General features: G+C 42.2%; 1 protein-coding gene across 7 annotated transcripts in view; it reads left to right on the top strand.

The window, feature by feature from the left end:
• Positions 1-20,581, top strand: part of MFSD6 (major facilitator superfamily domain containing 6) — an 89,151-nt gene that overhangs the window by 50,386 nt on the left and 18,184 nt on the right. For all 7 annotated transcript variants that reach the window (XM_005202246.5, XM_024979649.2, XM_059877719.1 and 4 more), the window contains one exon: positions 8,217-8,314. In XM_005202246.5, the coding sequence (XP_005202303.2) occupies positions 8,217-8,314 (98 nt within the window). The remainder of the gene's footprint in view (positions 1-8,216; positions 8,315-20,581) is intronic.

Raw genomic sequence — 20,581 nt, 5'->3', positions numbered from 1 at the left:
ACAGCATCAGATCCAGATGGTTAGTGGCTGGTGGATTATTGATGAAATGTGATATATTCACAACTTAAGCATTTTAAAACACAAAAATATAAAAACATTTGCTAATCTTTGGATGTAGGGCAAAATCTTTTCCTTGAAAACGATTCTGTTATTGGGGTTTATGATTTCCATTGGTTTTGGTTTCTTTAGTGTAGAACACAGATGTAAAGATACTTTAAAGACCATCTGAATATGGAATTCTACTAGTCTTTCTATTATTTTAACCTAGGTTTTTAATGGTTGCTTTCCTATGCCTAATTGTATAGTTTTTCCCATCTTTTAAATCTTAATTTTTATATGATTATCAAAAAGTACATAACCCACTATACAAACTCTAATCTACAGAAATGCACTCCTTAGACAGTGAATGATCTATTATCACAAATCTCTAAGATAACCATCGGTCATGTTTTAGTGTCTGTGTCTTGCAGATTTGTTTATGTACTGATATAATTTGAATATGGAGACACACACTCAGCATTATAACACAGTGACCAGGAGGCCTTTGTTTCAGAGAGATCTTTCTAATAGTTCCCAAAAGGAGGTTTAGAAGTGTATGTGTGTCAGGGGTGGAGGGGAGAGCATTTTAGTTTTTCCAGAGATTTAGTGCCCAAGAGCCAGGATCCTAAACATCCCCCAGTGAATGGGTGTGTCCCGTATGATAAAAAATTATGCCATCCAAAATGAGAGCGGCCCATCCTGAAATACTGTTTTCCTGAGAATAGTGCTGGTTTTTGTCCTCAGGTGTTACCCATCTACATCAGTTTTATTAAGTTACTATGATTCACAGAGCGCGTGAGCAGAGGGGCTCCTTTTGAGAACAAGGTGACCCAGACCCAGTCCTCGCCTCCCAGGAACGCTCAGTCATCTGTGTGCAGCACGTGTAGGCTGTGACGAGCACTCGGATGGAAACAGAGTCTAACAGAAGAACAGGGCGAGAGGGGATCAGTTACCCCTGGGGACATTTGAGAAGGTTCCTTAGAAGAGATCAGCCCTTTCAAGGATCAGACTCTCACAGTCAGAGATACTAGCCCCCAAGGTCGTGTCTTGGAAGCAGGAAGCGGTGGTGTGTCAGCGGCTCGCCGCTGCTGGGCGAGCGCCGGGCGTGGGCGTGGCCGCTGCTGCCGCACGTTGCTGGGCCCCTGCCTCTCGGCCACACCTCCACGGCCTGTCTGGTTGTGTTTGCTACCACTGTAGCATGAGAACTGCCCATGACGGGAGCTCGGGTGGGAATTCCCAGGAATGCCAGCCAGGGTCCACTCAAGCCAGCCAGCCCTGGGTATGGGACAAGAAAGGGGAGGCAGGACAAGAGGCTGCAGACGGTGACAGTGAACCCCTTTCTACTAGACGGGGCAGAGAACCCCTCTGAGCACACCCACAGTGAGGGTCCCTCGTGGAGGCTGGATGGGAGGAGGGGGATGGATATGAGGAAACAGGAATTCTCTAGCTAAAATTTAACTCTTTGGGGCTTAAATCTTCTATTTTAGTTGTCTTCTAAAAAGTCTGTATGTGTTTTCCTACCTTTTAGAGCTGACAGTCGGGAACATCATCTTACTATAAGGTTGTCAGTATGAACTGGTAATTACACTGGAAATAAGCTTCATTCTTCATTCACTGTTTACACTGAATGCTGACTTTAATTAGTAGCTGGTGTCTGCCTGCTCTAGAAAGACATCTGTAATGGTGTCTGAAGGAATTTGCTTGTTTGTTTGTTTTTCTGACAAGTTTATATAGACCAGAAAAGAACGACCTGGGAATAACGGAACCCAGCCTAAAAGGTGAGCCCATGTACTGTTCACCCTTCAGCAAACCTAAGCTGACTCAGGCCTGAGGCAAACCGCAGACAGTACTCCAAGCGTCTGGTACTTAGGACCGCTTCTTCCCCATTAGCAGTTGGTATTCCTGTGAAGCTCCAGCCAGGTGTAGCTGAGGACATTGCATAGTGCTCTGTGACCTGCCACAGTGTTACTTTCTGAATCTTGGTTTGTTCCAGTCCTGGAGCAACACTTGTGTGCGTGGGAATACTGTGTCTTTGTGGAAGGACTTGAACCACAGGTTGAGCGCATGTTCAGTCTCCATCTGCAAATACCTCATGTCTGGTTGATAAAAAACATCTTTACCCAGGGTATTTTGTTTTCATCCAGTGTTCTTTAAAATTAAAAAAAAAAAAAACTTTTCTTTTTGGTTGCGCTGGGTCTTTATTGCTGCACTTGGGCTGTCTCTAGTTGCAGTGCGCAGGCTTCTCATTGTAGCAGCTTCTTTTGTTGCGGAGCACAGGCTCTAGAGTGTGTGGGCTCAGTAACTGTGGTGCATGGGCTCAGTTGCTCCACGGCATGTGGGGTCTTCCTGGACCGGGGATCAAACCTGTGTCCTCTGCATTGGCAGGTAGACTCTTAACCACTAGACCAACAGGAAAGTCCCCTCCCATGGTTTTTCTTTTATGAGAAACTTTTCTGTTTGTCCCTTAGAGGCTTGGCAACATGCTTGCTGCCAGTTACTCATTCAGCTGAGAATGGGTTCTCTCCCTGTGGTATTGCTCTTTTGTCTCATTCGTTTGAGAGCATTGTAGTATAATCCTTCTTCAGTCTTTCTCTGCTGCTCATAACCTGTATTGTCTCTGGAACAGAGGATAATTTTCAGAGTGGATCTGGACTGGAGAGGTTCACTCATCTCTTCATAAATCCTGAGACTTTGATCCTTCTTATATCTTTCAAACACCCTATCTACATATACATGCTTGAGGTCTCATGGTTAACCTTCTACTCTTCCTCTGCCTGTGATGCTCAGCCCTCCCTCTTTGTCCATTTGCTTCTAACCCGGGTGCCTTGTGGAGAAGGTGATGGCACCCCACTCCAGTACTCTTGCCTGGAAAATCCCATGGATGGAGGAGCCTGGTAGGCTGCAGTCCATGGGGTCGCTAAGAGTCGGGCATGACTGAGCGGCTTCGCTTTCACTTTTCACTTTCATGCGTTGGAGAAGGCAATGGCAACCCACTCCAGTGTTCTTGCCTGGAGAATCCCAGGGACGAGGGAGCCTGGTGGGCTGCCATCTATGGGGTTGCACAGAGTCAGACATGACTGAAGCGACTTAGCAGCAGCAGCAGCAGATGTCTTGGAATGTCTCCTTTGTCACACACCTCCTGGAGTATTGTATTTAACTTAACTTGCTTCTGTGTCTGTCTCCCCACTAGACTAAGTTACTTGAAGGCGTGGAGGATTTCTCCATTTTTTAAGAAACATTTTTTAAATGTTTATTTTTGCTCATTTATTCATCTGCGCTGGGCCTTAGTAATGGCATGAAGGACCATCGACCTTTGTTGCAGCATGTAGGACCCTTTCATCGCAGCAACAGGGGACCTAGTTTCCTGACCAGGGATTGAACTTGGGCTCCCTGAGTTGCGAGCGTGGAGTGTTAGTCCTGGATCACTAAAGAAATCCCAATTTCACTTCATTTTTTAAAATTCCCCTTTAGTCCAGCATAGTGTATAGCACAGAGTGTTACCTCGTTAATGTTTATTGAGCAAAGTTCATGTTCTCTGTGGTTTAGAAATGTTCTCAGGGGGCATTCAGCCATGTTATAGATGGTTTGAACTACAAAAGTAGGGCATCATAATTAACCCACAACTGTGTTAGGAATTGCAGGATGACTCACAATTAATTATATCTGTATCTTGAATACTGTCTTTCTGGGGGGAAAAAAAAAAGTACCCGTTTTATTATAAGATAATCACCAATCAACTTATCTTGTTAATACTGTGGGTTGTAGTTTTGTAAGAAATTAGAATCTCAAGAGTACTTTTCTCCCACCGTTATATTTTGCTCAAGTATCAAATCAAGGAGTTTGACGTGTGATTTGAGTTTTCCATGGTGTGGTATTTTCTGCTGAATCATCTGCACCTTACCAACTGTGTTCTTTACAGTTAATTTATCTATGCCACCAGTTCTAAAATTGTCTTTATTTCTTGTCTACTTTTATACTTACCGACTTCCAGCTGTGAAACAGGAAAGCACTGATATTGTTTCTGAGCTGTTTCACTATAGGTGCTTGGTAGGTCTCCATATTTCACTGAGAGGCCTTTTTCAGACTCTTCTGTATTTCCAGACCTCTTAGTGCCCAGGAAAAGTTCTGGACCTCAAACGTGTGCTCTCTATGCGGTATAATGAATTTGATGGTCCAGAAGATGATTTAGTAAAACATATTGTAAATTCCTTTTTATTAGCAAGTCTTAATTCCACGAGTGTGCATGTATTCATTTGCTAGAGCTGTCACCCCACAAAGCAGAAGTGTTATTTCCTCACAGTTCTGGAAGCTGAAAGTCCCAGGCCACAGTGCTGGCAGGATGCGTGTCTTCTGAGGACTTCTTTCCCTGGCTGGCCTTCCACTGTCCTCACCTGGTCCCTCCTCTGTGTCTGTCGCTACCCTATCTTATCAGGTCACCAGTCACGTGGGATTAGGGCCCACCCATGTTACATCACTTCCTGGCAAATAGATGGGGAAACAATGGAAACAGTGACAGACTTTATTTTCGGGGGCTCTAAAATCACTGCAGACAGTGACTGCAGCCATGAGATTAAGAGACGCTTGCTACTTGGAAGAAAAGTTATGACCGACCTAGACAGCATAATTAAAAAGCAGAGACATTACTTTGCCAACAAAGGTCCGTCTAGTCAAGGCTATGGTTTTTCCAGTGGTCATGTATGGATGTGAGAGTTTGACTGTGAAGAAAGCTGAGCGCAGAAGAATTGATGCTTTTGAACTGTGGTGTTGGAGAAGACTCCTGAGAGTCCCTTGGATTGCAAGGAGATCCAACCAGTCAGTCCTAAAGGAGATCTGTCAGTCCTGAGTATTCATTGGAAGGACTGATGCTGAAGCTGAAACTCCAATACTTTGGCCACTTGATGTGAAGAACTGACTCGTTTGAAAAGACCCTGATGCTAGGAAAGATTGAGGGAGGGAGGAGAAGGGGACGACAGAGAATGAAATGGTTGGATGGCATCACCGACTCAATGGACATGGGTTTGAGCAAGCTCTGGGAGTTGGTGATGGACAGGGAAGCCTGGTGTGCTGCAGTCTGTGGGGTTGCAAAGAGTCGGACACGACTGAGAGACTGAACTGATGTTACATCATCTTACCTTAATTACCTCTTTAAAGGTCCTTCTTTCATATCCATACTCTGAGATCCTAGGGTTTAGAACTTAGAATTTCAACATATGCATTTTAGAGATGACACAATCAGCACAAAAGTCAGTGAATAATGTCTCAGTTTAAATATCCCATTCAGATAGTAGAGAGATTCTTAGCTTGCTGCAGTACTTTTCACTGATTATTCAATAAATATGTATCTACTACTTTCTCTTTTCATAGACCAAAATGCCGTCTTCCTTTCTGCTTATCCTTTTACCTTTGATGATTTTTTGAAGCCATTGGCTTCCCCAGAATGGTTGGTAAGGAAGGAAAGCTCCACACTCTCTTTTGGAATTCTGGGATCAAAGTTTTATCAGAAAAATAGATACTTGGATACTATTCTTTAATAAGACTAGTAATAATAACACCTTTTACTGAGTGCTTATCATGGGCAACTCACTGTGTTGTAATGATCACAATGAGCCTGCAGAGCTGATGTTACTGTCTACTTGATATATAAGGAAACTGAGGCTCTGAGACATGAAGTAACTTGCCCTGGATACTTACTTTGTGTTTTTCCTTTAAGGCACATGTTTGGTCCTGAAGGACTATCAGTTATGAGATTAGCAGTGTGGAAAAGAAGGATGTATCAACTTGTATCCCCTGGGTTTGTTGGTGGTAATCTGAGACCTAAGGCTCCCAAAAGTTACAGATTCGACTGAATTCCACATGGGCAGAGGTTTGAAGTATAGCACAGTCTGCCTCTCAAACTGGGCCAGTCAATTCTGGGTTACTTGGAGCCAAGACCTATGGACCGTGGCCTGGATTGAATAGTGGTTGTCGTGGTAACTGATTCAAAAGTGGGCTCAAAAGAAAGCTTCAGGACAGGCAATATGACATAAGAGACACAGGTTCAATCCCTGGGTCAGAAAGATCCCCTGGAAAAGGAAATGGCAGCCCACTCCAGGATCCTTGCCTGGAGAATCCCATGCACAGAGGAGCCTGGTGGGCTACAGTCCATGGGGTCGCAAAGAGTCAGACAGAACTGAAGCAAGTTACCACGCACAGGCAATAAGAACACGAGGAAGATGTATTGCCCAATATTTCATGATGGGATTATGGGCAAGAATTACTGGGAGCTTCCTGGAAAGGGCCAGATCAGTGGTTCTCCATCTTTAGCTTAGTATCTGAATAACCGGGGGAGCTTTTAAAAGCACAGAGCCTGGGTTCAGCCTAATTGAGAGTGGTATGGGCCTTGACATCTGTAGTTGTTAACACCTGCCCAAGTAGCTCTGATGTACAAAGTTAATCAGAACTAATGAGCTAGGTCAGAGGTTGGCTAGCTGTGACCCAGGGGCCAGATCTGGCCTGCTGCCTATTTGGTAGGGTCCAGGAACTAAGAATTGTTTCTACCCTTTCAGATGGTTGAAAAAAAAAAAAACTTCTATTTTGCAATACATGAAAATGACATGAAATTTAAATTTCAGTGTTCCTAATTCAATCTGTACTGGAACACAGCCATCGATGCTCATTCATTTACGTTTTGTCTATGGTTGCTTTCACGCCACAAAGGCAGAGTTGAGTAGTTGCAGAAGATCTGGAAGCATGTTTACTGTATGGCCCTTTATAGAGCGTGTTTGCTGAGCGTGAGTGAGGTGAAGCTGATGTCCACATCAGGGCTGCCTTAGAACCTGGAAGGAAACATTTGTGTACCTTGTTTTTTGTATAGTGCACTTTACATTTTAATCGCCTGTGGATTTTTTGTTATTTCCTAGCAGAAGGGCCCTGGTTGACGGATTTATAGCAAGTTTGCTCGGCTGACTTTTTATCACACAGGTTTGAGACATACTTTTTCCCTCAAAGCATACAAATAAGAAGAACACAGAATCCAAAGGTTATGATAACCCGGCCAGTTCACCGTTGAAGATCTCCCAAATCGTGCCTGATACCCGTTTCCTAGCCCCTGCCACCACCTCAGCCCTTTTGTTGCCTTCCCCCATCTTCTGCACATATTTGCCGTTAACGCCAGCTGGATAGCTCCGAGCATTTCCTTTCCTTAATCCAGTGTTGGAAAAAGAGAACATTGTTTATAGGAATGATTTTGGTATAAAAACACGGTCGAGCAAAATTAGGAAAATAACTGCTGACCGTCAGATTGGTTTCCTTCTTTTACCTTCTACTTTTCATTCACTTGGATTTAGAAAACAAGAAAAGTATTAAGCTTGGAAATTACCCAAGAAATGGAAAACAACCAATAGAAGGAAACCCCCCAGGCTGTATTCTGTAGAGAGAAGAAGCCGCCGTGTGCGTCTAAACCAGCCCAACTGGCTCAGAAGAGAGAGATCGGAACCTTGTGCTTGGATTCACCACTTGAGGCTTTTGTTCATCGTGTTTTCACTTGTAATTTTGGTGGCGGTGATTGTGAGGGTGAAAGCTAGAGGCTGATATGCATTTATCAATTTCATAAGCATGCGATATCATGGATTTTTTAAAAATAATGAACTTGTATCAATTGAACTCATAGGAAAAAAGTATTTGATTTCCAAGTAGTTTATTATTCATCACTGGAGGATAGTTTTCAATGACCTTGAGAGTCTCCTTGTGAAGCTACTCGGTGTCTTGTGTATTGCAAGTGAGGCCACATGTTCATACGTTCTCATTTTTATCCTGTCCTTCCCCATCATAGTGAGGTAGTTACAATCCTAGGCATATTTACCCTACAGCCACCTGGAAGGAAGCCAGCAATGTCATTACAGATGGCAGTGTGCCCAGACTATCTTAAAAAAGCATCATCTCTGTGACTAATTAAGTTTCAGGAAGGGCAACGTTTGCTTTTATATTAACAAGCATTTTGAAAAGGCTGAGAGCAGATATGTTAGAAGCAGTCTTCTTATTCCTAAGAGTTCATGGTTGCATTTAATTGTCCTTTAGTTTCTCCACTCCTGAATTTGGAAAGCCATCTGTTGGATCAGGGATATTCTGGGCAGGGGGAAAAGGAGTTGATGTTTGCATGTTTTGTATTTCTACTAGTGACTCTTTTTTTTTTTTTTTAGGGTTCTGTACATTGGTCTGGCCTGTAATACAGCTCGCTATATTTATATTTCCTACCTGGAAAACGCCTGGACTGTTCTGCCCATGGAAGTTCTTCAAGGTAAGTTAATAGTTGGAGTTAGGATTATTTTTCTACCTGAGTTATGACTGCATGAAAGTTCAGTGGCCTTCAGCATCTGACTCTACAAAGGAAGGACAGACACACTGTTTTATATGAGTTTGAAATGGTTGTGAAGGAAGAGGTGACATCAGCGGGACTGGCTCTTCAGTTCCTCTGAGTGTTCTGTGTTTGTCAAGCCAAACAAAGCTGGACTATTTCCCACACCCTGTGATTCAACAAAGAAAGAGGAACTCTGCAATAAACTCTTACATACAATTGTGAGGTGTGCACATCCAAAGGTGGTTTTAAATATAAGAGGATTTATGTTTTAAAGATTTTGGTGTTTTTGTCAGTTAACTAATTGATAAAAATGTTTGCCATAATTATTTTATTTCTTCAGTTACTTTGATCACAGCTAGTGATTTGTAACTAAAGCTTTACAGTCAGACTGTTGTTTTCCTGTGAACCTTTAAAATCTTTGCTCAAATATCCTGACCTAAGCTCTTCTCTTTGCTTCACTAGACTGTTTCCCTGAAACATGTAACTTTGAAAAAAGTTTCTTGCCATGTGGTTTAAGAACAGTGAAAACATAGATTTCTATTCATTAGCTCTATATAAGCCAGACTGTATCCTGAGAAGCTCTGTTAGCAGCTTGGCTGTTCCATTTGGTGATTGGTATTATGATTAAAATAAAGGTTCAGGACAACATCATTGGAATTTAGGTCTTCTGGGACCTCCCAGGCTCCTAAATCATTAATTGTACCAAATAATCTGTGACTATATACAATTTCATTAGCTTTATTGATTGCTGTTATCATTTTCCGTAACCCTGAAGATACAAATACAGTACCATCAACATAATTCTCTATCATAATATAGAAGATGAAAGATTCACAATTATATATCTAACTGAAATGTACAAAATGCAAGGTCATTCATCAAATGCCATCGTTTCAAGAAAAAAAAATTATCCGAATTGAAAGGAGACATAATTTATAGTCATATGATAATTATAAAATTCAAGTATGTACACACTTTAAAGATGTTTTTCACAGGTCTGATGCAGTGGTATAAATGATGAAAACAGATTCTATTTATAAATATATATATATATATATAAAATGGAAATTTGGTCTTGTAAGAAATTGTTTGTAATCATGAGAACTCTTGAAGAGTCTTAAGGTGGAGCATACATCTCAGTGTTCTGTCATATAAGAAAAAGCACAAAATATGAAATGCAGGAAAGAAATGTGCAATGATAACAAGATATATGCAACACAGTTCTTAGGAATTCCACCTCTAATTCCTACTCTGTTCTATGAGGAGGATGTGCACCTGGTTTAACTACTTTATTTATTGGTATGATATCAGGTGCAGACCCTTATCTAAGAAATGAAACAAACAAACAAAAAAACCCAGTATACCTGTCATAATAATACATGCATGTACTTTTTTCTCTCCTTTTAATTTAATATGAATTAGATGAAAAAAGATGGTTTGCGTTAGTGACTTAAGAAAATAGAGCTAATGAGAGAAGTTTTTTTTTTTTTATGATTAAAGAAGATATTTATAACAAGAATTTTTTAAGAGGGAAGAAAACAAATGCTGTTGTGAATCGAGACACTTTTTCTCCTGTTAATTTATCAAAGAAATGTTTAACAGCCACCACAAGTCAAGCAGGATGCCGGGTGCTAGGAATGGAATTAAAAAACAATGTATTAACTTAGCCCTCAAGGTCTCGCCAACTGTTCTGGAAGGCAGTTGTGTAAACACATGCCTGCTACCCTGTGTGTTAGATGGATCAGGAGCAATGTGCCAGGTACCAGAGATGCTGCAGAGAGGGAATGATCAGCTTTGTGAAGCAGAGAGTGGGAGGATGGAGATATTGTTAAAAGATTCCCCAAGGAGATCATAGGTGAGCAGGATGTTGAAGGGGGACTAGGACTCCAGCCAGGGACCTAAAGAGAAGTGGAGATGCTGGCTTAGAGCAGAGCCCCCTGCCGAAGCAGTCTGTGCGGAGCAGACTAGCCTCCCGGGAACCCGAGTGGGAGACCCTGGCGAGGGCTCGGTGGGTTTGTCGTCCTCAGCTGCTGACCCAGGACGTGGTTTTATAAATTGTACATACATGCCTCTCCGGCTATATTTATATTTCCTACCTGGAAATATAAATTTCCAGGTCACCCTGCCTCCTGTGGCAGGCTGCAGTTTATACCTCTGTGTTTGATTTTATTTCACCTTGTGCCAGCAGAGACCTAGTTACTGATCTGAAGTAAGTAAAAAGGGGGAATCTGTAAATACAAAGAGCCTCCTCATCTAACAGGGCTCTGGGACTGGCTCCACAGTGCTCTCTGTGTCTAAGCCTGGAGGGGACGGGTCCATCCCCTGGCGGAAGTGAGGCCTGAGTGTTTTGGCTGTACACCACAGTCTCCCTTGCCTTTGACCCGTGCCTGCCACGGAAAACAGTGGATTATCTATGTGGAGTAAATCCTGCGTTTTAGGAACACACTTCTGAGTGAACAGGGTTGTTTTCCAGTCTGGATTCTTGCATATTTGCAAGGCTTGTCCAAATGACTGTCAAGTCCTGGTGCTTTAGGCAGCTCTAATGGTGATGCAGTCAGACAAGAAATGATGACAAAGCAGGAACGATTTAATTACAGGCCAAGCCCGCTGTCACGATAGATGCCCCGTAACCCCGTGGCAGGAACTGCTACCTGACAGTTTCCAAAGACCCAGCCATAGGAGGGGAGGGTGGGGTGGGGGAGGTTGGCTTTCACCCTAATACTCACGACAGCACTTGCACTCTTTAATTCTTCCCCCGAGCCACACGAGAGGGTCTTCTTAAAAAAAAAGAGGCGAGGGCTGGCTCCTCATCGTCCCTCTCACCCCTTGCCTCGTTCCACAAACACCATGAGAACCAGCACCCTCTGAGCAACCAAAGGGGCAGAGACAAGGGGTATGCTTGAACCCATATCTCGGGCTGCTCCTCTCTTCCTTTTTGGGGCTGCCTGTAACTGATGGAGGATGCCTTGTTATTCCACATTCCTGGAAGCTGTTTATCATCATCTTAGCATTTGGTTCCTCAGGCCATGCTGGTAATAATTGGCAGATGGGATGGGGATAAAGCATATTTCTTCTCCTCTAGGCCCCTAGGAAAGAGGCCATGTGGGTAACTATCTGGGGATAGAGGTAAGACTGTTGGACACTGTTGGGGATCACGAGCATGTTTCTTTTCCCTGCTCTTTCTTACATATAGTAGCCAGTGTCTCTTGCAGCAAATGTGTTGTTCAGTAGGCAACTGGTGCTACCATGTAAAGCAGCAGAAAGATACATTTTCTACTCATAAAGAGCCTGTGGTGGTTTAGTAGCTAAGTCATGTTAGACTCTCTGACCCCATGGACTGTCGCCTGCCAGGCTCCTCTGTCCATGGGATTCTCCAGGCAAGAATACTGGAGTGGGTTGCCATTTCTTTCTCAAGGGGACTCTTCCTGACCCAGGGATGGAACCCAGGTCTCCTGCATTGCAGGCCAATTCTTTACCAACTGGTAGTCGGTGGTAAGGAGCCTGTAATTTAATTTAAAAAGAGATGGTGAGTCTAAGTGCCTCAGAGCATTGCTGGTTGCAGTGGAAGGGGTGGGATAGTTTATATTTATTTAAAGATCTCATTTTCAAAACCCATAGGTTTTTCTCCTTCTGTATGAGAAGCATTTAAATATATTCTTGATTGTGAGCAGGAGTATACACTTTTGATAAAAATCAAGGTCAAAAAAAAAATCAAGGTCAGATTTGTTATGCTCATTTTTATGTGGGTATTAGTTATAAACCCTTGCAAGACTTAGAGATGCATGTGATCCAAATTATTCTTGCTATTAAAATGTATTTAAGGAGAAGAAGGCCAGACCAGGACTGCTGTAACTGAAGAGGTCCTTCTGTGGTGCTCACCTTAATGGCTCGAGCACTGAACTGTGAAAATGAGGTCTGTGTTGGTTCCTCGTCTGCAGGACGCTTGATCAGTAAGATGTGGGTTAAGATTTTGATAGAAGATAGTTTTTTAATGTCACCAGTAGGAAGGCTTGAACTGACATTCATGAAGCTTTACCTTCTTGTTTAGTATGCCTGCTCAGCCAAGTGAGAATCACGTTTCCTCTCCTCTCATGTTCTGGTAGAGTGCGGAATTATGAAATATTAGCTATGTGGTCCTTATCTGACAGTGGAAATTCTAGCTGTGATTCTAGGCTGCTATCATCCATATTGGAAATTTTCTGTCTGACTTAACTCTTGAAACACAAGTAGCTTGTCACATGAATACATAATATATACAGAATGCTCTTGATATTTCAGTGGGTAGACTGACATACGGAGGTCATTGATGTTACTGTGAATTTTTAATCAAAAGAATCTTATAAATTGTAACAGAGCAGTTTTATTCTTTATCGTGCCCATGCTTTACAGTTACTGAAAGTTCTTATTAATACATAACATCTTCAAAATAGACATTATTTTGTCCCTTTAGAATTTAAATATCTCCTGCCCCAAGAATGCTTTGCTGGCAAATTGCATCTGACATTTAGCTCTTCCTTTTCTGAACTGTTCTCAAACTTAGGGACTGTGTTACAGTTTAGCACTTACTTGTTACCCAGTTATTTTATGGAACAAATATTACTTCCTGACTTGGTTTTAACCCTTAAGAGCAAAGACCACATCTTATGCTTTTTGAATTCTTCAAAGAGACATGGTCATAGGAAGACATACTATAAATGCTTTTTTTCTGGTTTCACAGTCCCCTGAGAGATGAAATGTAGTTGATGTTTTCTAATTATTAAAGCTTTTGAATAATACAGGAGGTTCTGTCTCAGAGACTTACAAATATGGGAAGAAAAGCTGAAAACTAAATTTAAAAGTTGAATCTTTAATATGATAGCTTTTCCCCTAGGATGCCATCCTGCCATCCACTGCGTCTTTCTAAAAACATCAGTGCGTCTTAATTATTTACTTATTTATGCTCCTACATTGTCCTGTATATTATTTGAGACAGCATACCAAAATATGCAATAATCTGGAAACCATACAGTGCTTGAATTAGATCATCTTGCCAGCTCCCCTACCTGTAGGTCTGTGTCCTTTACACAAACTGCTTAATCACTCACTCTAAGCCTCTTAGACTTTTGTGCCACAGATCAGGCTGAAATGAGTGTTAAATAAATTAATTTATGCAAAGTATTTAGCATATTACCTGGCACATAGTTAGCTTTCAATAAATGTTAAATAATATGCAATAAAGTAAAACAAAGAATTATCATAAAAATTAGGACCAGGAGAAATATAATTTAGAAAATCCTACTCTAAAAAGTTAAATTGCGACTATGCATTAAAGCCTTGCCATAAGTGACTAGTCAGTGAACAGGTTTTTAAAGTTATCTTCGGGGAAGTGAAATGTTTACAAGCTCTGCAATAAAGAAGTTCTTCTGGGAGGCTGCTATGAGGAGACACTGAACAACTGGGACATAGTGCTTTTCAGTCTCGACCTTACACACAGCAGTGTGTGCTGGCAGGCTTCTCAAACTTGTTTCAAGATATGCCAAGCGTGAAAAGAAGAGAAGTGAAAAGCAAAGGAGAAAAGGAAAGACATACCCATCTGAATGCAGACTTCCAAAGAATAGCAAGGAGAGATAAGAAAGCCTTATTCAGTGATCCATGCAAAGAAATACAGGAAAACAATAAAACAAGAAAGACTAGAGATTATCAGCAGATGAATGGATAAGAAAGCAGTGGTACATATACACAATGGAGTATTACTCAGCCATTAAAAAGAATACATTTGAATCGGTTCTAATGAGATGAATGAAACTGGAGCCTATTATACAGAGTGAAGTAAGCCAGAAAGAAAAACACCAATACAGTATACTAACACATATATATGGAATTTAGAAAGATAGTAACAATAACCCTGTGTACGAGACAGCAAAAGAGACACTGATATATAGATCAGTCTTGTGGACTCTGGGAGAGGGAGAGGGTGGGGAGATTTGGGAGAATGGCATTGAAACATGTATAATATCATGTATGAAACGAGTCGCCAGTCCAGGTTCGATGCACGATACTGGATGCTTGGGGCTGGTGCACTGGGACGACCCAGAGGGAAGGTATGGGGAGGGAGGAGGGTTCAGGATGGGGAACACATGTATACCTGTGGCGGATTCATTTCGATATTTGGCAAAACTAATACAATATTGTAAAGTTTAAAAATAAAATTAAAAATTTTTTTAATTAAAAAAAAATAATTAAAAAATAAGAAAATCAGAGATACTAGGAAACATTTAAGGCAAAGATGGGCTCAATAAAGGACAGAAATGGTATGGACCTAACAGAAGCAGAAGATATCAAGAAGAGGTGGCAAGAATACACAGAAGAACTGTACAAAAAAGATCTTCATGACCCAGTTAATCACGATGGTGTGATCACTCACCTAGAGCCAGACATCCTGGAATGTGAAGTCAAGTGGGCCTTAGAAAGCATCACTACGAACAAAGCTAGTGGAGGTGATGGAATTCCAGTTGAGCTATTTCAAATCCTAAAAGATGATGCTGTGAAAGTGCTGCACTCAATATGTCAGCAAATTTGGAAAACTCAGCAGTGGCCACAGGACTGGAAAAGGTCAGTTTTCTTTCCAATCCCAAAGAAAGGCAATGCCAAAGAATGCTCAAACTACCACACAGTTGCACTCATCTCACACGCTGGTAAAGTAATGTTCAAAATTCTCCAAGCCAGGCTTCAGCAATACATGAACCATGAACTTCCAGATGTTCAAGCTGGTGTTAGAAAAGGCAGAGGAACCAGAGATCAAATTGCCAACATCCACTGGATCATGGAAAAAGCAAGAGAGTTCCAGAAAAACATCTATTTCTGCTTTATTGACTATGCCAAAGCCTTTGACTGTGTGGATCACAATAAACTATGGAACATTCTTCAAGAGATGGAAATACCAGACCACCTGACCTGCCTCTTGAGAAACCTGTATGCAGGTCCGGAAGCAACAGTTAGAACTGGACATGGAACAACAGACTGGTTCCAAATAGGAAAAGGAGTATGTCAAGGCTATATATTGTCACCCTGCTTATTCAACTTATATGCAGAGTACATCATGAGAAATGCTGGGCTGGAAGAAGTACAAGCTGGAATCAAGATTGCCAGGAGAAATATCAATAACCTCAGATATGCAGATGACACCACCCTTATGGCAGAAAGTGAAGAGGAACTAAAGAGCCTCTTGATGAAAGTGAAAGAGGAGAGTAAAATGTTGGCTTAAAGCTCAACATTCAGAAAACTAAGATCATGGCATCTGGTCCCAATCACTTCATGGCAAATAGATGGGGAAACAGTGGCAATAGTGGCTGACTTTATTTTTGGGGCTCTAAAATCACTGCAGATGGTGACTGCAGCCATGAAATTAAAAGACGCTTACTCCTTGGAAGGAAAGTTATGACCAACCTAGACAGCATATTAAAAAGCAGAGACATTACTTTGCTGACAGAGGTCCGTCTAGTCAAGGCTATGGTTTTTCCAGTCGTCACTTATGGATGTGACAGTTGGACTATAAAGAAAGCTGAGCACCAAAGAATTGATGCTTTTGAACTGTGGTGTTGGAGAAGACTCTTGAGAGTCCCTTGGACTGCAAGGAGATCCAACCAGTTCATCCTAAAGGAGATCGGTCCTGGGTATTCATTGGAAGGACTGATGCTGAGCTGAAACTCCAATACTTTGGCCACCTGATGCAAAGAGCTGACTCATTTGAAACAACCCTGATGCTGGGAGAGATTGAGAGCAGGAGAAGGGGATGACAGAGGGTGAGATGATAGGATGGCATCACGGATTCAATGGACATGAGTTTGGGTAAACTCTGGCAGTTGGTGATGGACAGGGAGGCCTGGCGTGCTGTGGTTCATGGGGTCGCAAAGAGTCAGACAGGACTGAGCGACTGAACTGATCTGAGCTGAAGGGTATAATAACTTCCCAGGTGGCGCTAGTGATTTAGTACCTGCTTGCCAATGCAGGAAAGGTAAGAGACTCGAGTTTGATTCCTGGGTCATGAAGATCCCCCGGAGAAGGGCATGCTATCCCACTCCAGTACTCTTGCCCGGAGAATCCTATGGACAGAGGAGCCTGGGCTATAGTGCGTGGGGTCACCAAGAATCGGACATGACTGAAGCAACTTAGCACACACGCAAGGTTATTATGCCAGCATGTAAAATTCACAAAGGCCCCCAAAACATTGGTGTATTAACTACAGACCCTTTTTTTTTTTTTAAAAGCAACTTATAAGTCTTTTTTTTTTTTTTTTTTGCAAAGTGAAGTTTATAGAAGCTTCATTTCTGCTTTCCACTTTCACTCACACATGGGAGTTAGTTTTCTCCATCCTTACCCAGGGTACCTTTTTTCCACAAATGCTTTTTCCTCATATCCCAGCCCGCAGGCCACTGCCTGCTGAGTTTCATTCCAGCTCTTTTGCTCAGTTGCCAGTGTGTGTGAAGCCCTGAGCCAGGCCCTAGCCTGTTCATTCTCCTCAGGGAGCTCGGTCAGCTCCTCCTTCAAGTGCATCCTATCCCCTTCCATCCGCGAGACTGTAAGCTCTGTAGTGCTTAGAGATATGTTCTGTGTATCGCCACAGTCTCAGTGCAGAGCAGGGCCTCTGGCACCTAGTCTGGCTGCTCGGTAAGTGCTCGTGAAGGAATAAATGAAGCAGATTCTTGCAGCGGTTTCTTAAGTATGTTGGTGGGCTTGGGAGCATCGATTGTCGCCTGCCATTCATAAAGTTACCTTCATGTAAGACACAGAAGGTTCTTGAAGCTTCTGCTAGGACCACTGTTCTTGGTGGGGTCCTCTTCTCTCTTTGGAAGGTCCCTTGCTGTTGGTGGCCCTGACTTCGGCAGAGAGACTGGCTTGCTGTTTACCTGCTGTGTCCCTTTCTTCATAGACACATGCTGGACTCCACCTGCCTGTCTCCCTAGCAGTTAGGTATGAGCAGATGACTGACTGGTAGTAAGCAGGAATGACGTGTCGCTTGTAAACCCCCTCTAAAGGCTTCCCCGTGTCATCTTCTCCTCCCTCCTCCACCGGGCACTGCTGCCCAGGTGCCCGTGTGTGGAGCGCAGCAGTGAGCCCGCCTCGGGGCCCTGAGGGGCTCCTTGCCCACTGGACTTGACGTGAGCAAGGCAAGAAACCGCGCAGTGGGTGAGACCACTAAGGCTCCGAGGCCTGTCTCTCACCACAGCAGCACGGCCGTAACCAGTACTGACTCCTTTTTTTATTGCCTGCCCAACGGAGGTTCTGTTTGGTTTTTCTTTTTCTTGTGTTGTTTTTTGAAGAAGAGTCTCTTACTGATTTTCACCACGTTGATCTCTCAGAAACGTCTTTTAATCTCAACGTTTGAATGGTCCAGTGAACTAATTGAAATGTCTGCTTTGGTCCGTGCATGGAAAAGGTTTGTCACAGGTGATCTAGTGTGCCAGTGCTAAAGGGATGTGTCTGTTTTGTTGAGTAAGCGCATGTCAGTGACAGAGCAAGAAAAACAAAACCACCCTAGTTCCCCAGTGCTTTGTCAGTTCTCACCCCTCCCTGCCATTATGATGTGATTTCCCCAAGCCAAGCAGCATTGTACAAAGAGCAGCTGTCTACTTGGGAAGAAGGATTTTTTTTCTTGTTCATACCTGCCATGCATTGTAATAGAGCATGTTTGTGAGCCAAGACTGAACAATCTTGAACTTCATGTGGCAGAATCAGGTGGGAATGTTGAGTATTATAAGGTATGGAGTTCTCTGGGGCAGATAAAAAACTCGATATTATGTGTGCTCTGAGCACTTTTAGAAGGGAAGAGAGGAAGGTAGTGAGAATATACTTGAAAAAAATTGATAGGTTGTTGGGCATGTTTGATATTATCAATAAAACCTCTCAAATTAGATGATTACCTTTATTATAGAATAATAAAGAGAAGGAAATGGCAACCCACTCCAATATTCTTGCCTGGAAAACCCCATGGACAGAGGAGTCTGGCGGGGTCCAGTCCATAGGGTCACAAAGAGTTGGACACGACTGAGCGGCTAACACACACTATTATGGAATATTTTCAATAGTTATGAGAAGGTACAGTTTATTTCTTAAGCACTGAAGTGCTTCAAATTCTGTTCCACTACCCTGATGTCTGTATCACTTTGGAGAAGGCACTTTAATCTCTGTCCCTTGGTTTCCCTTTTGGAAAATGAAGAAAAAAATGGTAACTGTTACTAAGAACAACAGATGAGATAATGCTATATAAAATACTTAGCACAGTTCTGGTAGAGTAAGCTGCTGTAATAACATTAATGGAAATTATTGTTGTTGTTGTTTAGTCACTAAGTCATGTCCGACTCTTTTTGTGATCCCATGGATGTAGCCCGCCAGGTTCCTCTGTCCGTGGGACTTCCCAGGCAAGAATACTGGAGTGGATTGCCATTTCCTTCTCCAGGGAGTCTTCCCGACCCAGGGATTGAACCCACGTCTCTTGCATTGGCAGGCAGGTTCTTTACCACTAAGCCACCACAGACTTAAAAATTATCATTATTAATGGGAAAAGTTAAACATTCATCTTAATTCTTTCCAGTGGTTCAAGGTTACTGAAATGTAGTGTATTCACAAACAGCTAAGGTCCTGGCAGCAGGTGGTGTGAAAGTATCTCTAAATTTCTGTTAGCCTTGAAGGTGATCCTGAGGGACCCAGGGAAGGGGAAAAGGCTGAGAAGCTAAGTTTCCATGACCTGTGTGATCTTGGAGAATCACTAGTTGTCAGTTAACCTATGGTGTTGAATTGCCAAACACCTTTATTAAGCACCTGTTATGTGAGTTGGTGTTGAATTGCCACTCAAAGTTACCAGTGGTTTGATGACGAGTTGTCAAGGAAGAGTAATACATATTGCAAGGAGAATCAGTTCATGTGCTTTTGTTACTATTATCAGTCAGGGAGGTAACATCTTTTAATTTGTCCTGTTTGATCCACCAACTTAGTTATCTCATACTACAAGGTTTAAAAATGGGTAACTCTAGCATAAACATATTTACCCATGCCACTGAATACATTAGCTTATTTCATTATGTAGAGAATAATCACCTATTCCTTTTCATAGTTATCTAATAAAAAGGCAAGCACATAAGAAACCTTTTCTTTTTCCTGCTTATGATATCTCTTACCCTTTAAATTTTAAAGGAAAGTTTTTTTATACCTAAAATACAATTTTACAAATATGGAAAATGGATTCTTTTTTTAGATTTTTAGATTGCTTTATGATTCAAAGTTAGAGGACTAGAACACAAGTGTAGTAAAAATATTGGCAAGTGTTTCAGATTATTAATAGAATTACTAGAAGTCTGCATTAGTTTAAGAACAAGAACTACAACTCCACAATAGTCTTTTGTATACAAGGTGTTGTTATCAACCGAATGCTCTCTTGTGGATTTAGATTTGCTAGTTCTTGGAAGTAATATGGATTCTTCCACTTACATGATATTTTGAAATAAGGTATTTCAGATGAACCAATTTTAATTCTACATCTACCTTGGAAAATGTTGGAGCATATAGACAGAATTGCTTTCATTCTTCTGCTTTTAGTACCAGAGAAAATTTTTTCTCTAAATGCTTTACTATTTTTCCCTTCAGTTAAAGCCCTGAGTTGCTTTAAAGAATGTAGTTTCCAATTATCTAATCAGTCCCCCAAAGCAATAAGGAAACTCTAGGATTCTAACTACAGAGAGTTTTTTATAACTGCCACTTAATACCAGCCAACAAATTTAGTTTAAAAGTATCCTAATTTTCAGTCATCCTGCTGGAAAATGCTTTAATTATCCTAAAAGACTCAAAGTTTTAGAAAGCCCTTGCTACTGCTGCTGCTAAGTCACTTCAGTCGTGTCCGACTCTGTGCGACCCCATAGACGGCAGCCCACCAGGCTCCCCCATCCCTGGGATTCTCCAGGCAAGAACACTGGAGTGGGTTGCCAGTATACACACTGCTGCTGCTGCTGCTGCTGCTAAGTCGCTTCAGTCGTGTCCGACTCTGCGACCCCATAGACGGCAGCCCACCAGGCTCCCCCATCCTTGGGATTCTCCAGGCAAGAACACTGGGGTGGGTTGCCATTTCCTTCTCCAATGCATGAAAGTGAAAAGTGAAAGTGAAGTTGCTCAGTCATGTCTGACTCTTCGTGACCCCATGGACTGCCACCTACCGGGCTCCTCCGCCCATGGGATTTT

This window comes from Bos taurus, chromosome 2 (genome assembly GCF_002263795.3).
Source record: "Bos taurus isolate L1 Dominette 01449 registration number 42190680 breed Hereford chromosome 2, ARS-UCD2.0, whole genome shotgun sequence".
Classification (NCBI taxonomy): Eukaryota; Metazoa; Chordata; class Mammalia; order Artiodactyla; family Bovidae; genus Bos; species Bos taurus.
The sequence above is the reverse complement of the archived record's forward strand: the minus strand, read 5'-3'. Positions and strand labels throughout refer to the sequence as shown.